Source organism: Hypomesus nipponensis, chromosome 19, assembly GCF_054491055.1.
Source record: "Hypomesus nipponensis isolate SF chromosome 19, ASM5449105v1, whole genome shotgun sequence".
Lineage (NCBI taxonomy): Eukaryota > Metazoa > Chordata > Actinopteri > Osmeriformes > Osmeridae > Hypomesus > Hypomesus nipponensis.
Genome location: NC_140379.1, coordinates 6,840,498 through 6,862,915, shown reverse-complemented (window position 1 = coordinate 6,862,915; position 22,418 = coordinate 6,840,498). Strand labels below are relative to the sequence as shown.

Genomic DNA, 22,418 nt, shown 5'->3' with positions numbered 1-22,418 from the left:
AAACATATCAGCTGCTGACAAGCGATTTAACAGTTCAGCTTGAGCTCAGTAATCACAGCCTTGTCTCTGTTCTCTGGAACATGATGCTTGTGCTAATATGTTCTCATATCTAGAAAAGAGAGCATGAACACTACTGTTATTTATGAACAAAATTTAAAAAATTAAAAGAAGAAGAAAAACGGTGGTTGCCCAGAGATACCAAAAGGTAATTTGCTTTGGTATTATATCTTTTGATAAATTTTTCTTGGTCTTGGGTTTGGAAGAATGCCCGTTTAAGACCCTTTCATTTTACAAAAAGGGGAGGAGACCCAGCACAAGTGGCACCCTTTCCTCCCCGCCCTGCTCCCACCCTTCTGGGCCAGTCGTAGTGCAGGGTAAACAGAAACCTCTGGGAAGGTTATCTTCTGATTCCCCTGGTCCTCCTCACTAAATGCATACTCATTTACAACCCAATTCAGCGTAAACACTGCAGCTGCCACTGGTGTGATCGCAGGAGCCATTCACGCTCGCAGCACGTCTCCACGCATGCAGTGCATCCTGACATATACACACCTGACAGATATGCAGTATGTCTATATATTCCCCCTGTGTGTTCTGTAGTCAATTTGTAAAGCGACTCCACAGCACACTGGGTTCACGCAGTCAGCTCCCATGCTGGTTTCTGATCTGCAGGCCCAATCGATTGGTAATTCAGTTTAAAGATAAAACCATTACTCTGCTCGCACAGCACAGGCTGTTTGGCACATAAGGACCGCTCTTGGAAAAAACACCAATGGTATCATTTAAAGGGTAGTTCTCTCCCAGTGTCTCTCTGTCCTTCCGGCTCTGTCTCTCAGAGCGAGAATTGAGGAAAGGCCTGGGCAGATTAGAACTGTATGGTGGGACAGGCCTGAGAGCAGGGCTGGGTCTTATCAGATGCCTGGATCTGGCTGATGACAGTTTCATTCAGTCTGTGTCCTGATTGTCTCCTCTTTTACAGCACTGTGCCCAGCCCTGGTCTTTGTCTCCTCAGGCCTGTTTGCTTTAATAAATCTGGACCCGGAGGACAAGTTTAACTCCTTGCAGGGATATCAAACACCACCATAAAAGACCACCTGTTTCCTCTGGTTCACAACCAGTGTTTGGTGTCTGATCTGGGTGAATTAAATGTGGGATCCCAGGTGCTGGTGCCCACTGAAAGGCAGGGTACACAATTTGGTGAATATTGACTCATACCATGAAAAAAATAAGACTCTCTCTCCCCCCCACCCCACCCTCCCCCTCTCTCTCTGAAATGGGAGATCAGGAAATTAGAGATGCTCCTACTTGGAAATTGACGCTCAATAGGGACTCAGATTCAGCATGTATGTGCATGTTAGGGAACATTGCTTATTTTTGCTTTACAGAAAGCTTAACATAGACTGCAATAAAAAAAACAAGTTTCTTTTCATTTTTACAGTTCAGAAAATATGTATTCCTTCTTTTCACATTTCTTTTGTGGGTCCCGCTTGTTCAATGTTGACATGTTTGCAATGTTCAGACTTTCACCTGACAGCACTGGAATCAGTCCACAGCCTCAAACCTGTTTTTTAGTGGCAAAACTACAACCAAAGAAATAGTAGTGGGGCAGTGCTAGTAGTGCATGAGATTAGTAATAAATTCACATCTAGCTCATTTAAATACTAAGAAGATAACCTTCCAACCTTTCCCCCCTCTCTCTAGCTCAGTCTGGTCTGCACTCTCCTGAGCAAATCTTAAAAGAAAGCACAAGCTAAATGTGAGTTTCATCTTTGATCTAGCGGGGTGCAGAGCCATTGGCCCATAGCCCACAAAAGGGCTTAGGCAATGGAGAGGGCCCCAGAAACATGGTGCTGCTTTCCCACAACGGCTGCTGCCTATAAATTTGCACTTTTTGAGAAACGGCGTGAAAAAAGGACTAGTTTGGTGGTGTTGTCTTGCATTTGCCTTTAAGCCATGTCTTGAGGCTGTTTACTCTGTCCGGCTTTGAAGTAACTCCAGCTGAAGATGCTATCAGAGGTATAGATTTAAAACTCAGGCTACTTTGCTCTACTCTACATGCTCTACAAGAGCTGTAGCCTTCTGTGAGTTTAAAGGCTCATTACCTGTGCTGTGTTTAAGGACAATTCAGGAAAGCTTTTTACCTCTTAAAAGGCCTTTTGTTTTGATAGTGGTAATCCGGATGGCACAGCCACTGTACTTGGTTTAACAGGTGGCTATGAGCTCAGGGACCTGGAACTCTTTTGTGAGTTACTGAGAATTATTTAGTCAGAATGAAGTTTGTTATTGTTCTGGCAGTATACACGCATCTCCATTCCCTGGACACCATTACTGGCTACTGCACTCATTAGAACTGGCATTGGTAGTGTAAACAGCTAAAACAAGGTCCTGGGGGGTAAACTAATGTAACTAATCAGCAAATCAGCACCATCAGATTCAATACCCTGGTACTGACCTTCCGAGCAGTGAACGGGACTGCACCCGACGACATCAAGTCTCTCCTGCAGCCCTACACCTCCACCCGCCACCTACAGTCTTCTTCAGACAACCGCCCGGTCCCAAAACAAGCTCTTCTCCTGTCTGGCCCCCCCAGTGGTGGAATCAACTCCCCACTTCCATCAGAGACACAGACTGTCTCGTCACCTTCAAGAGAAGGCACAAGACGCACTTGTTCCGGGAGTACAACGGTACTTAGGAATGGTTTGCTGAACCCAATGCTAGTTTCCTCAAGGATCACAATGACTCTTGCTTAGAGACTTGTTGCTCTTGTTGGTTAGTGGTAACTGATTTAAACTGTTGTATTCGCTGCGACATATTCCTTTTTAGTTAGTTTTATTTTTATTTTACTGTTACTTGCTTTTCTACAGGTACACTTGCACTTAGAGATTCATGTTGTTTAATTGTAACTTGCTTAACTACATGCTCTTATGGTTCTTCCCTTTGGCACTTATTTTTTGGTTGTTCACAATGTGTGCTTTTGTTTTGGCTACCCGCAATGCTTTGGGGATATCTTGTTGTTATTATCAGTGACCTATGCACTTTGTAAAGCTCTCTCTTGGAAGTCGCTTTGGATAAAAGTGTCTGCTAAATGAATGAATGTAAATGTAATGTTTAAGGGGCTCCGTGTTATACTGTAATGTTTTAATGACATTAAGAAAAAAAACATTGAATTTAAGTTCAACAACATGAATGAATTAGGCTCCCCATGCAATCTTAACAAGTCTTCTGGATTGCAGTATGGGGACAATAGTTCTAACGTGAAATTTTGGTAGACTTAGTAATAGAAAAACAATGTTTCTGTACTTTTGGAGTCTACAACTGGTCTTTATGCTTCTCTCCTTACACACAAATCAAACTGCTTTAGGCGAGGAATGGGTTCTAATACCTAAGACTTTCTTTTCTATGCATGTTTTGGTAAGGATACAGCTGTAAACTGGCGTGGGTGTATCTAGCCCATTCTGGTTCTGTCGTTTCCATTTATTCTTTCGATAAGCCTACAGTAAGTACAAACCGACCAGTTGTTCAATCTCTATAAATCTGAGAAACACAAACTGCTGAGCGGTGACTCATACATCAGTCTATTATACACTACAGGGCTGACTGTATTAAACAAATGGCCATGCCTGCAGCAGGAGACGAGAGGCAGTATAGGAGAGCAGAGGTTATTGTCTAATTTAAATCTTGGCTCCCTTCCCAGAGCTGTACCACATTCCAATTTGTGGCTGTGTTGCTTGGCGCTACTGACAGAGGTCCTGCTGCAAATACTGTTGGGCTCCTCTCCAGAAATGTGTCTGGAAACTGACGATCAACAGGTCAGCGGAGATTAAGATTGAAGCAAATGAGCTGAAATGACCAAAATTGTACAGCGTAAGGATGTTTTCTTTTGTGTTTTCAACACACCTGTCTAATTTCCAATACTTGATACAGTGTGTGTCTGTTAATTGAGGGCTGGTGCTCAACAGCACATGTCTGTCACTGAAGCCTTTTTTCTTTTTTAATATTTTATAATGACAGGGCAGCAGCAAAAAAAGACAACTGCAGATACAAAAGACAGCTGTTGATCTATTACCAACAAATTAAAGACAAATTAACTGTTCCAAGCATACACGGTCTGGCATATAACATTCATCCATTTGACAGACAGGACATCTCTTGGCAACAGGACAAGTTAAATCTTAATAACTAACCTGATGTCTGTTCTATTGAAGATATTGTTTTCTTGTGTTTTTTTTTTTTTTTTTTAAGTGAAAGGGTCTGTCAAAGCGAAATGCTTTGCTCGTGTTTTTAACAGTATTTACACCCAAAATTTCATTTTAACGTTTACGATTTGAAAAGAAGGGTACGATTATGATACCAGTGTGGCATTATTACAAATATGAATCTTCACCATTCATTTTATATCATAGCAGTGACATTTTTGACAGGCTAGTAACAAAGAGAAACTACAGATCTGTTTCGACACAAAGTAAAAGTATTCTATTCCTCAGAGTAAAAAGACAGCACAGTGATCAAAGGCACCTGGAATGACAGTCCACAGAGTCACTGAAACACGCCATGTTTTTCAAGGATTTCATTTTAACAGGAGGGTAAAAGCTAAGCTTAGCTAGCAAAGCATTCAAAAGAGGAGAAAAGAAACTCTCTCCAGAAATAAGCTTTTGTGAAGCTGACATTTAAACAGTGTGTGACCAATCAAATGCAGCCATGTCCCCTAAAAAGTATGAATTTCCCCAAGGACAATATCAAGCTAAGCGTTTGCTTTTACGAGTAATGTACAAGCCAATCATATAAGTAATAAAGTCAGTCATGTACGTACTTTACTACCACAAACCAGCATCTGGAATGGGGGACTGCAGAGTTATGGTAATGTCATCTAGTTTTTTCCCCCTCTTTCAACTGGGCTGAAGTTAAATGTCATATACCATTGCAAAATCATGATCCAACTGATGATTTGTTAGGTGTGTGAGACCATGTGGATATACATTTCAGTGATGAATAGCTTATTAATGTATAGTGCTATTTTGGCATTAGCTACAGTTAATCCACCAAGGGTGTACAGTAGGCTATGAAAACGACTTCAGAAAAGGTTACACACAATTTAAAAGAACACTTTTAAGCGATACAGCTGCAGATTTTATTTGTCCAACACCACTTCTAGGGTAACATTCTTTGCTGCTAAGTGTCTATAAGTAAGGATTCCGTCGATTTCCTCCATTGACCACCACTCACAGAGACCACTTTTCTACCATTTCTAGTCCAGGAGGCTAAAAAAGGGGGTCAGTGACATGGTGTGTTTGTGCCTTGACCTCTATTTTAGGGCAAATAGGAGGCACAATGTGAGTTTCTGCCCCAAAATAAATGTGTGTGCCGCAGGTTCTCCAACCCAGGCGCCTTCTCTTCCACACAGACCATCATTGGTCTCCATTCGTCTTCATTAGGCTGGTGTTTGACCCGCTTCTTCTCATCTCTGTAAGTACACAGTCTGCTGGGAGCGGCTGCCGCTATTTCACGCGGCAGTCTAGATCTCATCTACGCCATCCTCATAGCAGCCTTCGTTTGGAGGTGGCGGAGGCTCATGCCAACACACCGCCGCAAAGTGCCATTCAAAAGGGGAGTCAGATGGCTGAGTGGTTAGGAAGTCGGGCTAGTAATCAGAAGGTTTCCGGTTCGATTCCCAGCCGTGCCAATTACGTTGGGTCCTTGGGCAAGGCACTTCACCCGACTTGCCTCAGGGGAATGTCCCTGTACTTAATGTAAGTCGCTCTGGATGAGAGTCTGGATACATTTAGCCTAAATGACTAAATGTAAATGTAACACAATTGTGCGGGACAGGTGAGTAAAATAAGAATGCCACTGTCTTTTAGTTGGGAGAAGACAGTGATAGACAATGTCTGTCATCGTGTCATCAGGCACTTTACCTGCGCACAGAGAGGCAAATTTAACAGACGCGTAGGAATAATGAATCTCTCTATTCATCTCAGTTAAAGACATCGACCCAATTAGCTGGGCACATTGAGTGGCAGCCATTATATTTGGCTTCTTCTAATCAGGAGTCAGTGCCACTCACTCTTGCCCCAAATAAAGGCTCATGAATTGGTGAAGATTACTATTACACTGTGAAACAATCATGATGTCTTTATTCCAATCTGCACAGTCTGCATATTCTCCATCATGATTCACTGTGACTTATTAGCCAATGGGACGATAGCTTGAGGACATCTCTGCAGAGCTAAAGTATGTAAATGAGAGGATTTCATTTGGGACAGGTTTACCATGAACTAAATTCATCCTTTTATGAGTCATGAGAAAGAGGTAATGCACATCAGAATAAAACCACCTGATTAAATCTTTGCTATCCATTTGGAAAATCCATATGGTTTGTCTCTCATAATTTGTTACTCCTATTGCCCACAGACCCATAAGTGCTGGTTGGTCTGGTCTGCGCAGAGTTGTCAGATCCAGGAACTCAAAAGATCAGGAACAACAATAGCCTGAGGGGCAGCCAGTGAGCTCTGACATCCTATCATACAAACTGTACAGCATGTTGATCTGACTGCCTGTCTGTCCCTCTAAAACCCTCTATCTACAGTGCAATACAATGGTTCAAATATTTATAAGACAATATAAGACCCCCCCCCACACACACACACACTTGGTAAATAATGTTGAGAGATTATAATACAATAAAAGGATAACAACAAACGTTGAACCGAGTAATGATATAAGTAATGATAGAAAGTCTAACAAAGGCAGTGTTCACTGCAATCCATATGGGTAATTATGAGATAAATCTACTCAATCTTTTATTTGTGAAAACTGAGCCAAATAGTAAAAGAAGAAGGCTGAACTATAGTGTTACGCTGTACTGCATTGACAAACAATTATTTCAGAATATTTTTTAATCATTTTAAGAGAAAGAATATGGTTTCTGTGTTCCAAAATACACAACTAATGCTCATGATTTGTCATTGTTATTCAGGACTTTCTCACCTACACTTAAAACATGATCCTTCTGGATTTTAATTAAGCACCAAGGTACCTCCCAGGGGGTCTGCCTTGGCAAAGAAAACCACTTTGATTTATGTACTACTTTGTTGTTCCTGCTTGAGGCTTGCCTGTTGTGAGGACTCCAGTGATAAATACACAAATGGAGCAATTATTCTTATTTGTTAATTAGTTCCTGTTGCCAATATATTCCAGGGAAAATGTCAATACCCTACCACAGTGGTGGAATGTAGGGCCATCCTATAATTCCAAAGTCTCCACCCTCTTACAATTAAACAGTAAAAACAATTTGCCAGTTATGACACTTCATCGCGTGGTAAACTTTGATACCAGATTAAATAAATGCCATTTCCGAATGCAGTAGCAGTAATTGTACGGAACCGATTGGCTTTTAAAACACTAATTAGCACTCAACCTCGTGGCTGTCCAACTGGATCCCTCTAATGTGAGGCATTCACACTTGTGAATTAGCCTAAATATCATGCTTCTCTCAGACCTCTGTTTAGCCCGGAGAGACATTAGCACAGCCCACTCTTACGATGGAGAGTCATAGACCTATTTATCGGTTTGAGTAAACAAATTAAAACAGCATGTGGAAAATATGAGTGGCTATTTGTTGTTAAAAATGCTAGAGCCAAAGATATAAGGGAATTTACAATTTGTGCACCATTGCAACATGGACATCCATGTATATTGGTTACAGAACTAAAAGGTTTTGACAATAGAACACCATTTTTTGACGTGTTCACTGTTCCATCATAAACAGGCAGATAATTACACAAATATAAGTGTTTCATGTTTACAAGAAGTAGACAATCTCTAATAGAAAGAGATTAATCAGTTGATGTGCCTCTAGTGTTAGCTTATTAGCTAATTTGTGCTTATCTTGATCTATTTCTATTCCTAAGATATCACAGCCACATAGAAACTGTTGCAAATACTTCATGGGGTGATAAACTAATATTAGGATTTCCATGGTCAGTGAAGTAAGTATTGCTTACTAAGTTATCATAAAGTGACCATGGATAGCCCCCAGTCCATGTGTGAAATGTCAAGGTCCAGAGATTCCCGTCTGGATATAGCAACAGCAAGAACATGATCCAAGCTACTAAAGCTAACAGATATGCTGCTGCTTATGATAACAAGCAATGACCCGTGGAAACACTAAGCAACTACCTTTAAAGTATTTAACCTTCAACAGAGGAAAAGATGAGAGCCACCATAACAAGATAAATACATTTCTTAAAATACCCTGTTGAATAAGGTCTTTGAATATAGGTGAGTACACAGTAGGTTTGTATGTCAAACCCCATGGTAGGATGTCCCTGAAACAGTTTCAGAGGGAGAGCTGGTAGACTACGGTTCTCTTAGATGCTCATCACATGTAATGGAGTCATGTATCTACAGGGGTGCAAGGGGGTTCACTACGATTAGCTTGCGTAACTACTGAAGGTCACAACAGCTCTGCCGAGCAGCTACCAGCCTTCATAAAACCATGCAGCGTATCATTATTTTCACAGTGTTTCATTATGGACGGTTAACCTTGGCTAACTCCTTGCTAACGCTTTAATCAACTGCCTGTAATATCTCTGATACAGTGTAATCACTCTGCTTCTCTTCTGTTTTATCAGTTTGAAAGGTAAAAAGGGTCCTGTGCATTGTCAAGGAAAGAGAGCTCCTCACACCGGTGCAGCAGGTGTCTGAAGAGATACACCGTTGAGTAAAGGCCTCAGAGGAGCAGACTCGAGCGTTATTGTCTATTGTCAGATAAACAAGATTGTTTTTCTTCTTAGGAATGTGTGTATTAAAGACTTGTGAATAGCCGTCTCAGGAAGGATGGTCTGTAAATGCAGTGGGTTCTCTCTCCTCTGCCTCGTCTCTGCCACCTCTGCCATCCCACACTGCGGCCACTTGTGAGAGTTCACAGGGCACAGCAATGGCGGCACATGAGAACATGAGGTCATACCACAGGGTTTGTCTACCAATAGATAGCCTGAGGTTCATGAACAACCCGCCCTTATAAAAAAAAGACTATCTTTCTATCACTAGACTTAAACCAAGGCAAATCATCTGAAGAACAATTGTAGGCGGAATTCAACCTCTAAGCCCCACCTGAATGGTTTACCGATGAAGAGAGAGACTAAGGAGTACAATAACAGCTAGTTCACAAAGTTTCCACCCTCCACATCAATACTGCTTTCAGGGCCCAGATGGAGGCCAGCTGCACTGTGTCCCTAATTGGGTCTTTATTAGAACATTGTACATGCACCTTTCAATTATGGCCGGAGGAAAAGGGAGGAATTCATTTGTTTAGGATACTTCTGTGGCCACTAAAAATCGCATCAGCAATGAGGCAACCTATGTACATTTTTTGGAAAGACTGTACAAAGAAACAACTTTTCACTTTTAACATGCACGTGAAATAAATAATAGAGCTGGACCAGCCATGAGAGGAACCACATGTTTGTTAGCTTTGAAAAATCTCTTGCTCCAACTTTACAGTATTTTTACAAATCTTTGACAGCATGCTTCCTCATTTAGCAAATGGATAGAATACAGGCAACTATGTCTGACACAAAAGTCAAACACAAGTTGTCTGACTTTGTATGTATCTTACTACATGTAAAAATACATATTCTAGTCATAGAGTCTTGTAGCAACAATTACTGTATCTGTAAGACAGAGATCAATGTACTAAAGAACAAAAGTATCTCTCTCTCTCTTATTCTTTCTCTGTGCACTGAGTCTTAATTCACATGACATTCTAATGATTAATTGCTCTGGGTTAAACAGTCAAACACTATTATAATAATCAAAAATACATATACTAATTTGCATCGCCATAAACTGCCTGGTTTTGATACCAGCCCCCTTGCGACTAGCAAAGACATAAGTACATGACGATAATTGTGATTCTCCTATGCAGAAAGTGGTACAAAATGTATCCTTCATATGAAACTATGCATTTAACATAAGATAGTAGCTCTAAAAAATGGGGAGCATGAAAATATGGAATATTTCCCAAAAGTGGGTATTACAGATGAATATAATAAGATGACAATTTCTATGAGTTTTTCAGTTTACAAAGGACATAACAGTGCCTATGTAAATCTTGAAACCATTTAATTTGAACATGAATTATGGCAAATTACATTTCCAGGAAAAACAAAGGACTTGGTGCAATAGAATATTCTTATCAGTCTAATGCATGTCTATAAAAGATCCAATTAAAATCTGGCGAAGTGTGATGGCACTTTTCCAATTTATATGAGCTTTTGAGGGGACTATTAAAGTTTTATTTATGACTTGAAGATGACTGTAAATGTGACAGTATTAATGCTATACTAAAATTGGATTAGCCGAGATGGTAACATTACAATGTTGCGACATATATAATGTTGGGGGAGGGGGCAGTCTACAATCAATGTGTATGACCCTGGAAGACCAACACTGGGAACACATGGTTCCCCGATCTCCAACACTTAGCCCATCTGTCTGGAAACTCAAAATAATGGCTGGACATAAACATTAAACAACATGCCTCGAGTACACAAACAACCTGCAAACACCCAAGTCAAAGCCTTCTTTTGCAAAAAACTTTGTTGGAGAGTAGCAGTTGATTTAAATATTCACCCTCTCCCTTTTTTATTTGAACATTCAAATAGTAGTTGTACTTACCCTTATTATATAGGCTCTTTGCTCGGTGTGTTGGAGGAACATTTGCATACCATTGCATATCTGCTGCCATTGTCACTCTCTTAAGGACAACCTGGTCGCTTATAGCATTATAGGAATGCATGGTGTAGCCAGTGGCAGCTGAACAATGGATAGATTAATCACCTCTGTGTGATTTATTTTGCCCAACATGTAATATCAGAGATGCCTCTCGGTCTCTACAGTGCACTAATGAGGGAAGATTTCACCCTTGCAACAATGCACTACCCTGCGAATGAATGTCACTACAGTGAGTGAATAATACCTCAATGAGATTAAAAGACAAGCACTCTTTGTAAAAGGGTCACAGAAAAGGTTCACAAGAAAATAATCTTTGAAAACAACTAAGTCCTCATGGATTTCTTGACAGGGCTTTATTTATGTATTGAGTGAAGAACCATGCATATCTTGTTCTGGAAAATATAGTAATGTATTTCCTCAACTTTTGTGTGGATAGGGGTTAGATTAAAGTTTTTGTCACTTGAGAGTTTCGATTCAGTCTCTTAAACCATTAACAAGAATTCAACAAAAGATATATAAAATATGACCTCAACAAAACAACACTTAAAATGTGTGTCTACAAAAATGAAAGTCTAGGCTAATCATTTATATGACGCATGTATTGAATCAACCAACCACAAATGATTGACTGGTCCCTTAGCAAACATCCAAATTCACAGTAAAAGCAGTTTCTAGGCCACAGGGAATTTAAGTCTTTAATAAGTCAGTGAGGTTGGTGCTTTTAGAGATGTTGAGAGACAAAGCTAGATTGAAATGTTTTATCACGGTGGAAAAATCTTGCAGATACTCCAAAGTCTGGTTTATGGGTGCACAATCTTTATTTGAGAAACATTGGGCTACTTTGACATATTAGTTTAGCTATATACATATGCCTTTAGTTGGTCAGTTAATTAGACAGTATGTGGATCAGTAGGATACAGTACACTGTAAAAACACATTTCCTCTTGCAAGAATAATTAAAACTTGAGTAATAGCAGAAAGTGTGGTGTGGAATTGAGTAGAATAATTACTATTTTTAAAATGTGTGATTGGAGAGACAAAAATGTAAGGGGCAATTTTCTGTTGATTATAATGTGGAATAAAATCCATAATCTCCATCTTGGCCGCAATGATCAGCAATTAGGAAAAGTATTTACGTCATTGAACTCATCAAGAGAGGAAAAAACACAGCCACTTTGAGGTTCAACACATCATTAACACAAACAAACTGTTCATTGATTAGAGGAACAGAGGACAGTTGCTAACTTAAAACTAAAACTCATACACATTCAATCAACTCTGAGATGTGGGTAGAAGTCATGGTAATGACTGTGACATGTGGCCTTTTAAGGAACACCCTTCTTTTCATGTGTCCTCGTGCCAAATAACAACAGTGTACCAGGAATTTGTGTCTCACAATAAATGCAGGTAATCTGACACAAAAACATGAAACCTCTTTCCCATTTTACTTAAGTGTTGTGCTTTTGCGGCTGTCAAAGGCCTCAGAGCTGTCCAGAGGAAGTGGGATGTTTTCTGAGCGTGAGTTTTAAATGAAGCATGCTAGCTGATGTTTAAGGAGATGTAATGGAGTGGATTTACGAGCGCTGGTGTTGGGATTAAAGATGGTCGTCATGAGCGCTGATCAGGGTAATGGTCTGTGTCAGCCTGAGATTTACATATTCAGCAGCTTCTCAACTCCACCTCATGAAGACTATCCCAGTGTGTTTAGTGAATAGACAAGACCTCGCGTTGTTGACTTGCTTCAGTATGAAATGAACAAGTGCACATAGACACAAAGTAAATAGGACTCTGACTACCTTTTAGGCATATGTGTATATGCCAACAGGGATAAAAGTAATGATCTTGATCAACATATTCTATAGAAAGAAGAGAACATTATCAGCTAATGTTATACTTTACTCTTTTTTATATAATGCACTCTATGCAACAGTCACTTGCCATCTACAAGCATGATTGGTGGGTACACCCATACTATTATCTAAATCCTGCTACAGAAATGGTATCATTCCAGACTGGCACAGCTTTCATGGCAACAATTATTTGCCTTGTTCGGTATGCATAGTTCTGGGGGAACACAGGAAGCTTTATGAAGCATGCAGGAAGTCAAAGTATGTGAATACATCTGTTTTATGTAGTCCTACATGGGGAATCACCAGAATCAGCAGAATAATTCAAATGTAGACAGATAAGTCATTATTAGGCAAGAGATTCTATATACAGTAGTACTTCAGGAAAACAAAAAATTTAGCAAATCAATTCAGGAAAATTTGCTGTTTAATAAATCTGTTGAAAAGGGCCTTTGACAAGGTGCAATTAAATGCTCAGGAACACATCGGGCATTCACTTCCTGTACAGAAAAGCCTCTAACATGTCCTTGTAGTAACATCAATCAACTTTTAGACGTGACAAAGTGGGCAGCTTCTCAAGGTAGACCCATTTTAAAGTTGTGTTTGGATATGTTTAGACTCAGTTTGATGAAATGGCACCAGCTGTGTACACTGGCAAGATGCACACGGCCCTGTGTTTGAGGAGTGTCTTAACCCTTTCACTCCCACTCAACAGAGGAGGAAACAAAGAGGGGGGGGAATGTGACCAGAGGACAATAGGGAGATATTGCCCTGAGGGTTTGCTGGTGTGAAGGCACTGTAATTTAGCATCTCTGTAGCCTACCAATTTCCTTTCTGCTTTGTTTTCCATACAGATGGATGAGACAATTGGATCCAAGCCATCGAGTCAGGCTTTTGTTTCACCTGTACCACATTTACGAGCAAAATAAAGTGCCCTGATATGTGCAGCTGCAGACTTTCTTACAAATGTATCATAGTTGGGGCAGCTTCCCTTCAGGAAGCTGCAACACTGGGAACACACAGAAACGGGTGTAGAAGTGTCTACCTCCGAGTTTTTTCCTCTGCATTTTCACATCCTCTTATCCTTCCTTTGAGGGTAACCAGAAGCAGTGATCAGCCGCAACCGTGAGCAAAGTCCAAGTGCTCACCTCGTGCCTGGATAGGAGAGTGATCTGTTCTGCATGTTTTTATTGGCCTTCTTTTACAGAGTAAACTCTTGTGAGCAAGAGGAGAACATGCAAACTCCACACAGAACTGCCCAGGAGAAAGCCCACCTGGGCACTGAACAGTGCCCCAAGCGAGAGTCAAGCCCAGGACTTTTTTGAAGCAACAGTGCAAGCCACCGTGCAATCGCAAGTGGTCCTCCAACCCTTTAAAAGTCAGAGGAACTTGTTTTTTTTTATGTAGATCTCTAATCTCTGTCTCTGAGGTATCCCACTTCCTGTTCAGTTCACAGTTTTTCTCTTCTTTTTTTAACCAAACTAAATTATATTTTGGCACAATGACACCTACCACCAAGGAAACAGAAAGATTCAGCCCTTCATTCAGGTATTGCAAGAAAACCTTTCAGAAACAAAAATGTCCTCAGCAAATCTTCTCAACTAAATTTGATTGACATTTTCTCTATAGTCAACAGACTAAACATACGAGTGACTATGTGTTATGAATTGTATGTGTGTGTGTAAGTGTAGTGTTAAGTGTATTGCAGTGTTATGAATAACTTTGCAAACAGAACTGTGGTGTCAGTAGGTGATAGCCTGTTCTGTTAACATCTGCAGCTAATTATCTCTGCCAGAAAAGCTAATGAAACGTTAGATGAAATGTGTATTATAACTTAAACATTATTCTACTCCAGAAAAGTGGAGCACCTGGCCATAAATGTGCAAGTAACAAGGGCCTCATGAAGGCCTTTCAGTCAATCAAGTTTGACTTTGAGACATGCTGAAACCAGTTCAAAACAAGCCAAAAAATCTGTTGGTTGTGACGTTTTATGCCGACTTTGCCTAGTTAAAGGCCACATAATTCAAAGTGTCCCACTTCTGAAAGGTTTCAAATAGAAGAAAAAAACAAATGTACTTCTGCAACCAAAGATAAAAAATATGTAGGCATGTGTTTATTTTAAGCCTTTTGGAGTGAGACCATTTTCTTGTAAATTTCACTGACTACAACCACATGTGCTTTGGTATAAACCAAAGACCCAGTAAAAATCCCAAGCCATTACCCCAGAAAAATGTAATGTAATGTACGACTGCACACTATTTATGAAGGACCAACTAATCAATTACAAAAATAGTTCCTGTGGGTTTGCCCCTAAACACTGTTACCTTGTGTTCAAACTTGAATCAAAGCACTTTAACAGAGACACACCCTGCTGCGACAAGCCTGTCATACACCTGAACACAATCCATGCTATTAAATATTGAGATGCAGGAATAATAACCAAGGCAGCATGAGCAAGAGTGCTTTAAATCAGCCTTAATGATATTTTTCATCAAGGCCCCAGAGTTCAATTCCACTAGATTACAGCAGCTCATTTTCCTTGTAATGTACATTATATTAACATATTCAGTGGTGGGAAGTTATTGCGTGGACCTCCTCACCACTGCTGTTTCTCCTTCATCCTACTGCCAAATAACAGGCAGCTTCATTAGTCATGACTGCAGCACCTAATTAAGTTTGTGCCTCTCGTTTGGGTTTTCTGTAGATTTAAAAGAATCTCTGATGTTTGAAAATGCCTTTGGGCCCTTCTCTTCTGTGTTGTCATTAAAATTGAATTAAGTCCTTCGCCAACATTTTGAGAGGGTATAGCTGTTTATGAATCAAATTGAGTATCTATTGACTGTCGAAGGCATGGTTGAAGCACTGTGGTGTAAGAAGTTGATGTGGAGGCTTGTAAATGGATGGCATGTGTAATACTTCATTTCACTGTGACTCGCAAACATGACACATCATCTGAATGATTAACTGCTGTGTTGTGCTACCTTGAAATGAGTTAAGTCACATAATTACGGTGTTTGTGTTCTACACACAGAAGTCAAAATTGGCATGAGATATGTGCTACTTAATGAGATGCATAGCAAGTGGACAGACATCTATTTCAGTTTAATTTATACTGTATTGGTGTTTTGGCCTACACCATTATGTCCCTTATTGGCAATTTAATGTTGGTTCTAAAAGTTTGCATGCACAATAACAGGTTGTACCTGCTATAGGAATAACATGCTAACATTACTGTAACATTACTCAATGAAGCTACAGGCAATACTAGGAAGCCATGCTATTACTAATACATACTTTGGATGGAGTTGTATAAATATTTGTGTTAATGGGGAAATTAGATAGCCAAACATTTGTCCAAACAATGCAAACCATTTAGAATCTGACACAATGTTCCAGTCAGAGTTTGCATGTCCCCTGATGGTGATAAGGACTAAGATGATAAGTGTTCTGTAGCATCAAATCCATGGTGTTATGAGATATGGAGAGTTGTCTGGTGATCTACCTGCATGTCACAACCCAATGCAATCTTTAAGTCTCTTTTAAAAGGATGAGCAAGGTGTGTCTCTTTATATGAAAAAAAGAAATGTCTCCACTTACAGTGCTTTAGCACCACACAGCTGGTGTGAACAACCACCTCAATAAAGCCCAACCTATTGTGTTGGGTTACAACAACACAGTTTTTTTTTTTGATAAACAGCCAAATACATTTGTCAGGAACAGTTAGTATTGTTGTCTATCTAAGAAACGAAGTCTGATAGATTGGGCATGCAAGTGTGTTCAGTCGGTTTCAAGCTTCTATCATAGAGATGCATGGGTTGGATGGAAAAAAAACAACTGCAGTTGAACACAATGTCTATACATCTACCCAAGAACTTGAGTCACAAGAATGGCACATTCCCATTAAGGACCAACGCTAAAACAAATTAATGGTTAAAGCTTTTCAAAATAGCATACGCTAGTATGATTGAAATGAGTCTGCTTAGATTTATCTGGTCATGGATCTTTCCACAGCGACCAAAGTTGTAATGATATGCAATACAATGTACATAAAAATGAAAAGTGTGCGAGCCTCTTTTCTTATAAGATAAAACTTAGCCCTAAACACGTGCGTAATTAAGTCTAAAACCTTCACCATTCTGTTTAGGCTCCTCGCATGCACCAAGAGACAATAAGTTTGAGTGAAAATGCAGAGCGTAGCATTAACACCAGCGTAAACATCGTGTAACTGGTATAAATACACACTGTAGATTTACAGTTTCGTAGACAATTCATATTTTGGAGGATCAAGGATCAAGTGCTGACCAGGGCACTACGCAGTGGAACAGTGAATCACATCGGTTATGATGAAAACTGGCATGCCACAATACTGTCCAAAAACTATGCTACATAACACCGAGTATGATCTTACCTTATTGAAGTTGTAGTAGCCCAGACAGTGGGCAAAATCCAGGTTTGGTGGATCTCCTGGAATAGGATTTCCTCCGGCAGATGGATAAAACCTTACATCCATGATGTGTCGAGAAACCGCGCACTTGTACAGAGAACAAGGTTCAATTTGTTTCTACGTTTTTACAATCCACGCGCACAGAGAAAGGCGGCGAAACGGGAAGCTCTGTCGGGACTTCAGCTAGAAGTGGACATAAGATTGGGCAGGGGGTAAACTACGAAGTTTTGGTATTCCTCATCTATTTGTTGAATAACCTCTTCAGAGCTTAGAAACTCCAATAAAGATTGGCCAGTGTCCAAGCGTTTCCTCAAGGCGTATTATATCTGCGCCAAGCCGCGGTGTTTGCCCATGCATTTAGAAGCAGCTGCTGTACACAAAGAAGCCACGCGACCGGCAGCGACAGACTCCACGATTTACCTTTCGCCGTTCAGATGGTGTTGAAATAACAAAAAATATTTAGCAGATGCCTAATAGCCATTTAACAAGTCCAACGCGCAGTAAGGGCACTGCCCATGCAAGCATCGGTGCGTACTCTTGCTCTTTCGTTTCTTTCAGAAGTTATGTTGTTCTTCAAGTTTTCAAAGTCTAGCCTAGTTGGAAAAGTTTATTATTCATCGCATAAACCAAGATTCTATTGGTAGCCTAACTGTTTCAGTAGCATTATTCTACCCGTTGCTGTAGTGGTTACTCAGACAAAAACGGAAATACTGTTGCATCCGATCGATGATGTATAATTAGTGGATTTGCTGTACTAGGCTACACAACCTCCATCAGCCTTTGGCTCTATTCGTTATAATGATGAACAAGCCAAATGTGTGAACAAACTGGGGCCACTCCCCACACACCACACGCCACTCCCCACTTTGCCCAGCATCTGCTTCTGTGATAACAGTTAATAACTTTCTAAAATGCATTAAGGCTCCGTACTTGTCAGACTTACAGTGGTAATTTAATTATGACATAATATGCGTGTTACATTTTTAGAAGCTAAATTACAGATGACACCATATGAAATGCACCGACTATCAACTGATAATAAACATAAATAACCACCATTTAGAAAAGTGGATACTTGAAATTAACTGTATTTTTAATCAAGTGTACTTGATTACTAATATAAACTTGAGTTACCAATACTAAGCCAACACAATAACCCTCAGTTTAGTGGTATAGGACCATGCAAGTTATGCAACGCCATAAGTAAAAACATGTAGTGCTAAACAAAACCAATAATTAATCTGGAGCATTTTTTCATATTACAAGTGTCCTCACAGTGTTTCAGCAATTGATATGCATTTAATTGTAACTAGATTGATGTAAGTAAGTAAGTAACACTTTATTTATATAGCACATTTCATACAAGAATTGTAGCTCAAGATGCTCTGCATAAAATCAATAAAAACAATAAAGACAATAATACAAGTGATAAAAGTAATAATTAAAATAGCAACAATAATATAACTAATTAAACTACTAAAACCCTTCCGAGATAAAATTACTTATATGCTTTGGTAAAAAGGTATTTTAAAAATGTCTTGCATGTTTGCTTCCCTAATATTTATGGGTAATTTGTTCCATAGTTTTGGGGCATAATTAGCAAAGGCCGAATCAGCAATCTTCTTATGACTGCGTCTGGTGACCTCTAATAGGCCTGCATTTGATGATCGCAGTGTTCTAGCTGGTGTGTAGTTTATAAGGGAGTTAGCAATGTAGCTAGGTCCTTGTCCGTGTAGAGCTCTGTATGTGAGGAAAAGGTCCTTAAGTAAATTCTGAAGGTAACAGGGAGCCTGTGTAAAGTAGCTAGGACAGGACTAATGTGTTCTCTCCTTTTAGTTTTGGTTAATATTGTAGCTGCAGAATTTTGAATGAGCTGTAGTCTTTCAGTGGTTTTCTTGGGAAGACCAGTGAAAAGTGCGTTACAGTAGTCCAGCCGGCTGGATATAAAAGCATGAATTAACTTCTCTGCATCATTTTGGTTTATGAATGGTCGTACCTTTGCTATATTCCTCAGGTGAAAGAAAGCTGTTTGGTCACTTTATTTATGTTAGAGTTGAAATTCAAATCTGAGTCCAGGATTACATAGAGACTCGTCACCTCTGGTTTAAGACAGGGGGTTAAGCCTCCTAGATTCTTAGTAAGCATCTCTCTTTTGGATTTGGGGCCACATAGTAGTAGTAGATTATGTCGCCAAGTGGCAACATATAAAGAGAAAAAAGTAATGGACCTAAGCAGCTTCCTTGAGCAACCCCGTAGCCGTTCTCATGTTTTTCATGGACCTATGGTCTCCTAAACTAACATAAAACTTCCTTTCTATGATATATGATTTTATCCAGTTCAATACACTATCCGTGAACCCAATAAGATTTTCCAGCCTATTGATTTGGATGTTGTGATCAATGGTATCAAATGCTGCACTGAGATCTAGCAGGATAAGGATAGAGACTTTATCTGCATCAGAGTTGAGTCTGAGGTCGCTAATTATTTTGGTGAGAGCAGTTTCAGTACTGTGATATTTCCTGAAACCTAATGGTATTATAATTCATTTCAGAGCGTAAGTTAAAGGTGTTGTAGACTACTAGAATATGGCCACATATATACTCTAGATAATGACAGCCTTGACTGTCAATTACACCATTTGGCACCATGTGGATCCAAGGCTTATTTGACTTACTTCATCCACCTGCCTACACATGTAGCTCTTTGCTTGCTTTGACCACTATATAATACTTGTATTGTACATTAGCAACAACAAAGAGATGCCTGACACCTTTTCCAATACCTCACAGCCAATATCACACTATATACCAAAAAACACAAATGCACTAATGCACTTCTACAGATATGCTGGCAAACACACATAACCCCATGCATTCACATGTTCCACTCAAGTCTAGGACTCTGTCATTCATCACTCTCTCAGGTCATTAATGAAACACAGTGTGTCAAACTCCTTTGTGATTTCAACTCAATGTGATGTAGTTGGTAAGTGATTTGCATGTATAGTGTACTTTAGGGCCTATATGATAAGGACGCAATCAAAGAGGTATTCTTCAGGATCTCATGGTATGCCTTCCTGGAGATTATCCAGCTTTTGCCCCCCTGACTATTGCCTAAAGAAGGTAGACATAATGAATACCCCATGTAAGTTAGCCAAGAAATACATTTAGCATTTATAGATTTGTTGACCCATTCTTGTTCTTTTAGGCTATGTTCCTTGCATGATAAGGCTGCTTACGTGCCCCACAAAGCTTTACACATGCAGAGATACACCCACATATATGCAGTACATCACATTTAATCTCCCTCACTCTCTTACGCACAGACACACATATAAACCCACACAGTCTCACACACTATATATCAGATAAGACACCCCATGCTCGATTTCTAATTCACTGGCTCGGTTATTGGATGTGTTGGTTTTTGAATACAACACGGCTTTGTTTTGGGTCTTTGGGTTAGTGTTGTTATTTATTTCCGTGTTTAATGTTGTTTGCCTGTGCAGCTGGGGAGCTGAATTAATTTCCTTTTTGTTGGTTGGGTGTCAGTGTCCCAGCCAGATGAATTATGCCTTGCTACCATGTGTCATTTCCTCTCTGCCTGGCAACACTGGAACCATTTGGTAACCTGAAAACAAATTATCTTCTGTTGGCTCTCGTTCAAATTCAATTAAATCAGCGCAGAGTAATTATATCGGGGTACAAAAGAGTAATAAATGCAAAATAATTAATTAACCTAATAATCTTTATTTATGCTCCCCTCATATTAAGTATGTGATTCCTCCATTGTACACTGCCCTCGCAAATAACTGCTGACGGATATTAGTATCTGAACTCCCTCTGCCGGTCCTGCAGTAGTGATAGCAAATGTTCATTATTCTTATCTCAACCATGTCATGCTAAGACACATTAGGATGCAACCTCAGGTACTTGTCACACTCACACCTATTATGATTATGATCTTATTCACTCATGAAGAAAATATGCATGATGCAGCTGCATCAGCTAGAAATGCAGTATCTGTTGGAGAGAACTTAGGAAACTATGTATTACATGATGTGTTTTGAACATAAAAGGACTTCGACAACATCAAAACCTGGTTGTGGCTTTCTGTGAAGAAAACACACTGCATTTTGAATGCTGTCAGTTATTTTTCATCAGGGAGAAATTCAAACAAATATTTGATGGTGGACTGTAGCCTTTATCTCTACTCAAGGACACCATGTATTGGTATATAGTGCAGTTGTATCAAAGTTGTGTCAAGTCTATTATCTCTTAACAGTAGCTCCGAATCCACAGCTTGAACATTACAAAGTCACCTTGATGTGAGATAGACACTTGTCCTTGCCCTTTATGTTTTCACTGCTACAGAAGAGTAGCAGTAGAAATACAGTAGTTTGATTAACTCTGTAGTTAAGAAGACAATGTTTTGTGTGCCTGCACCATACCACACACCAGACTGACTTTACGGGGTAAAAAATAAATAAATAGGATAAGCTAAAAAATTTGCTGGTGTTAATAATGCATTTTACACTAAGATATCTTACAAGGAACACGAAAGCCAGGACAAGTAAGGCATCAATCAGACACCAAAAAATAAATGTTCCCATCTTACACCCAAATGTGTTTGCTGCACACCGGAGGCAAAATAGGCATAGCGATAAATGCTCTTGAACTAGCCTTGCCCATTCGAGGCTGACTGTCCAGTGTTGGTGATCACTCAGTTAGTTCATAGATACAAAATACTAACACACAAATACAAGTCAGTCACTCACAGATAAAGAGTGGCCTGCAGCTAGTCGCTGAGTAGTAAACATGAGGGGATAATGCAGCCCTAACCCTAAAGAGACATCCTAATGTGGAAATGTATTACTAATCCTTATCCTAGCCTTCTGGGTGACTCCATCACAGGAAAATACAAATAATATAATAACATCTTCTAATAAAATCAGATGTCTTTTGTACATTTTCACCAAATTGTCTTTTATTTTTCATCTGAGGGCAGATGTTCTATGCTATCTCGGCTGTGATGAGGCGTAGGTGAAGCCCAGGCCACGTCCAGTGGTCTGCAGAAGGGGTGGTTGTTTTTCACTTATCTGATTGGTTGTGAGGTTGTGATTCAGTATGACACAAATTCCCTCCTTAATACAGACTGGTACATTTCTTCTCCAGTGTTCATTGCCTCCTGAAGCTGATGATTTAAATGGACTTTAAATGGATCCCAAGGACCATGTTCTGGTACAGCTAGTATCCTGCACAATCCCTCATTCACAAGCACTCTCTCCCTCTTCTCTTGCTCTATGTGCTGTGCATGTTTACGTTTTATGTTGTGCCTTTGAGGGCCATTTCCTCCATTATACTGTTCAGTAATGATGAGGGAGATTAAAGATT

At 39.8% G+C, this 22,418-nt stretch overlaps 1 protein-coding gene across 1 annotated transcript in view; it reads right to left on the bottom strand.

Moving 5' to 3' along the window:
- The window catches only part of tox3 (TOX high mobility group box family member 3), a 37,335-nt gene extending 19,544 nt beyond the window's left edge, over nt 1–17,791 (bottom strand). The window contains exon 1 of the mRNA XM_084681514.1: nt 16,990–17,791. Coding sequence (XP_084537640.1) covers nt 16,990–17,091 — 102 coding nt within the window. The 5' untranslated portion in view covers nt 17,092–17,791. The remainder of the gene's footprint in view (nt 1–16,989) is intronic.
- Between the last annotated feature and the right edge of the window lie 4,627 nt (nt 17,792–22,418).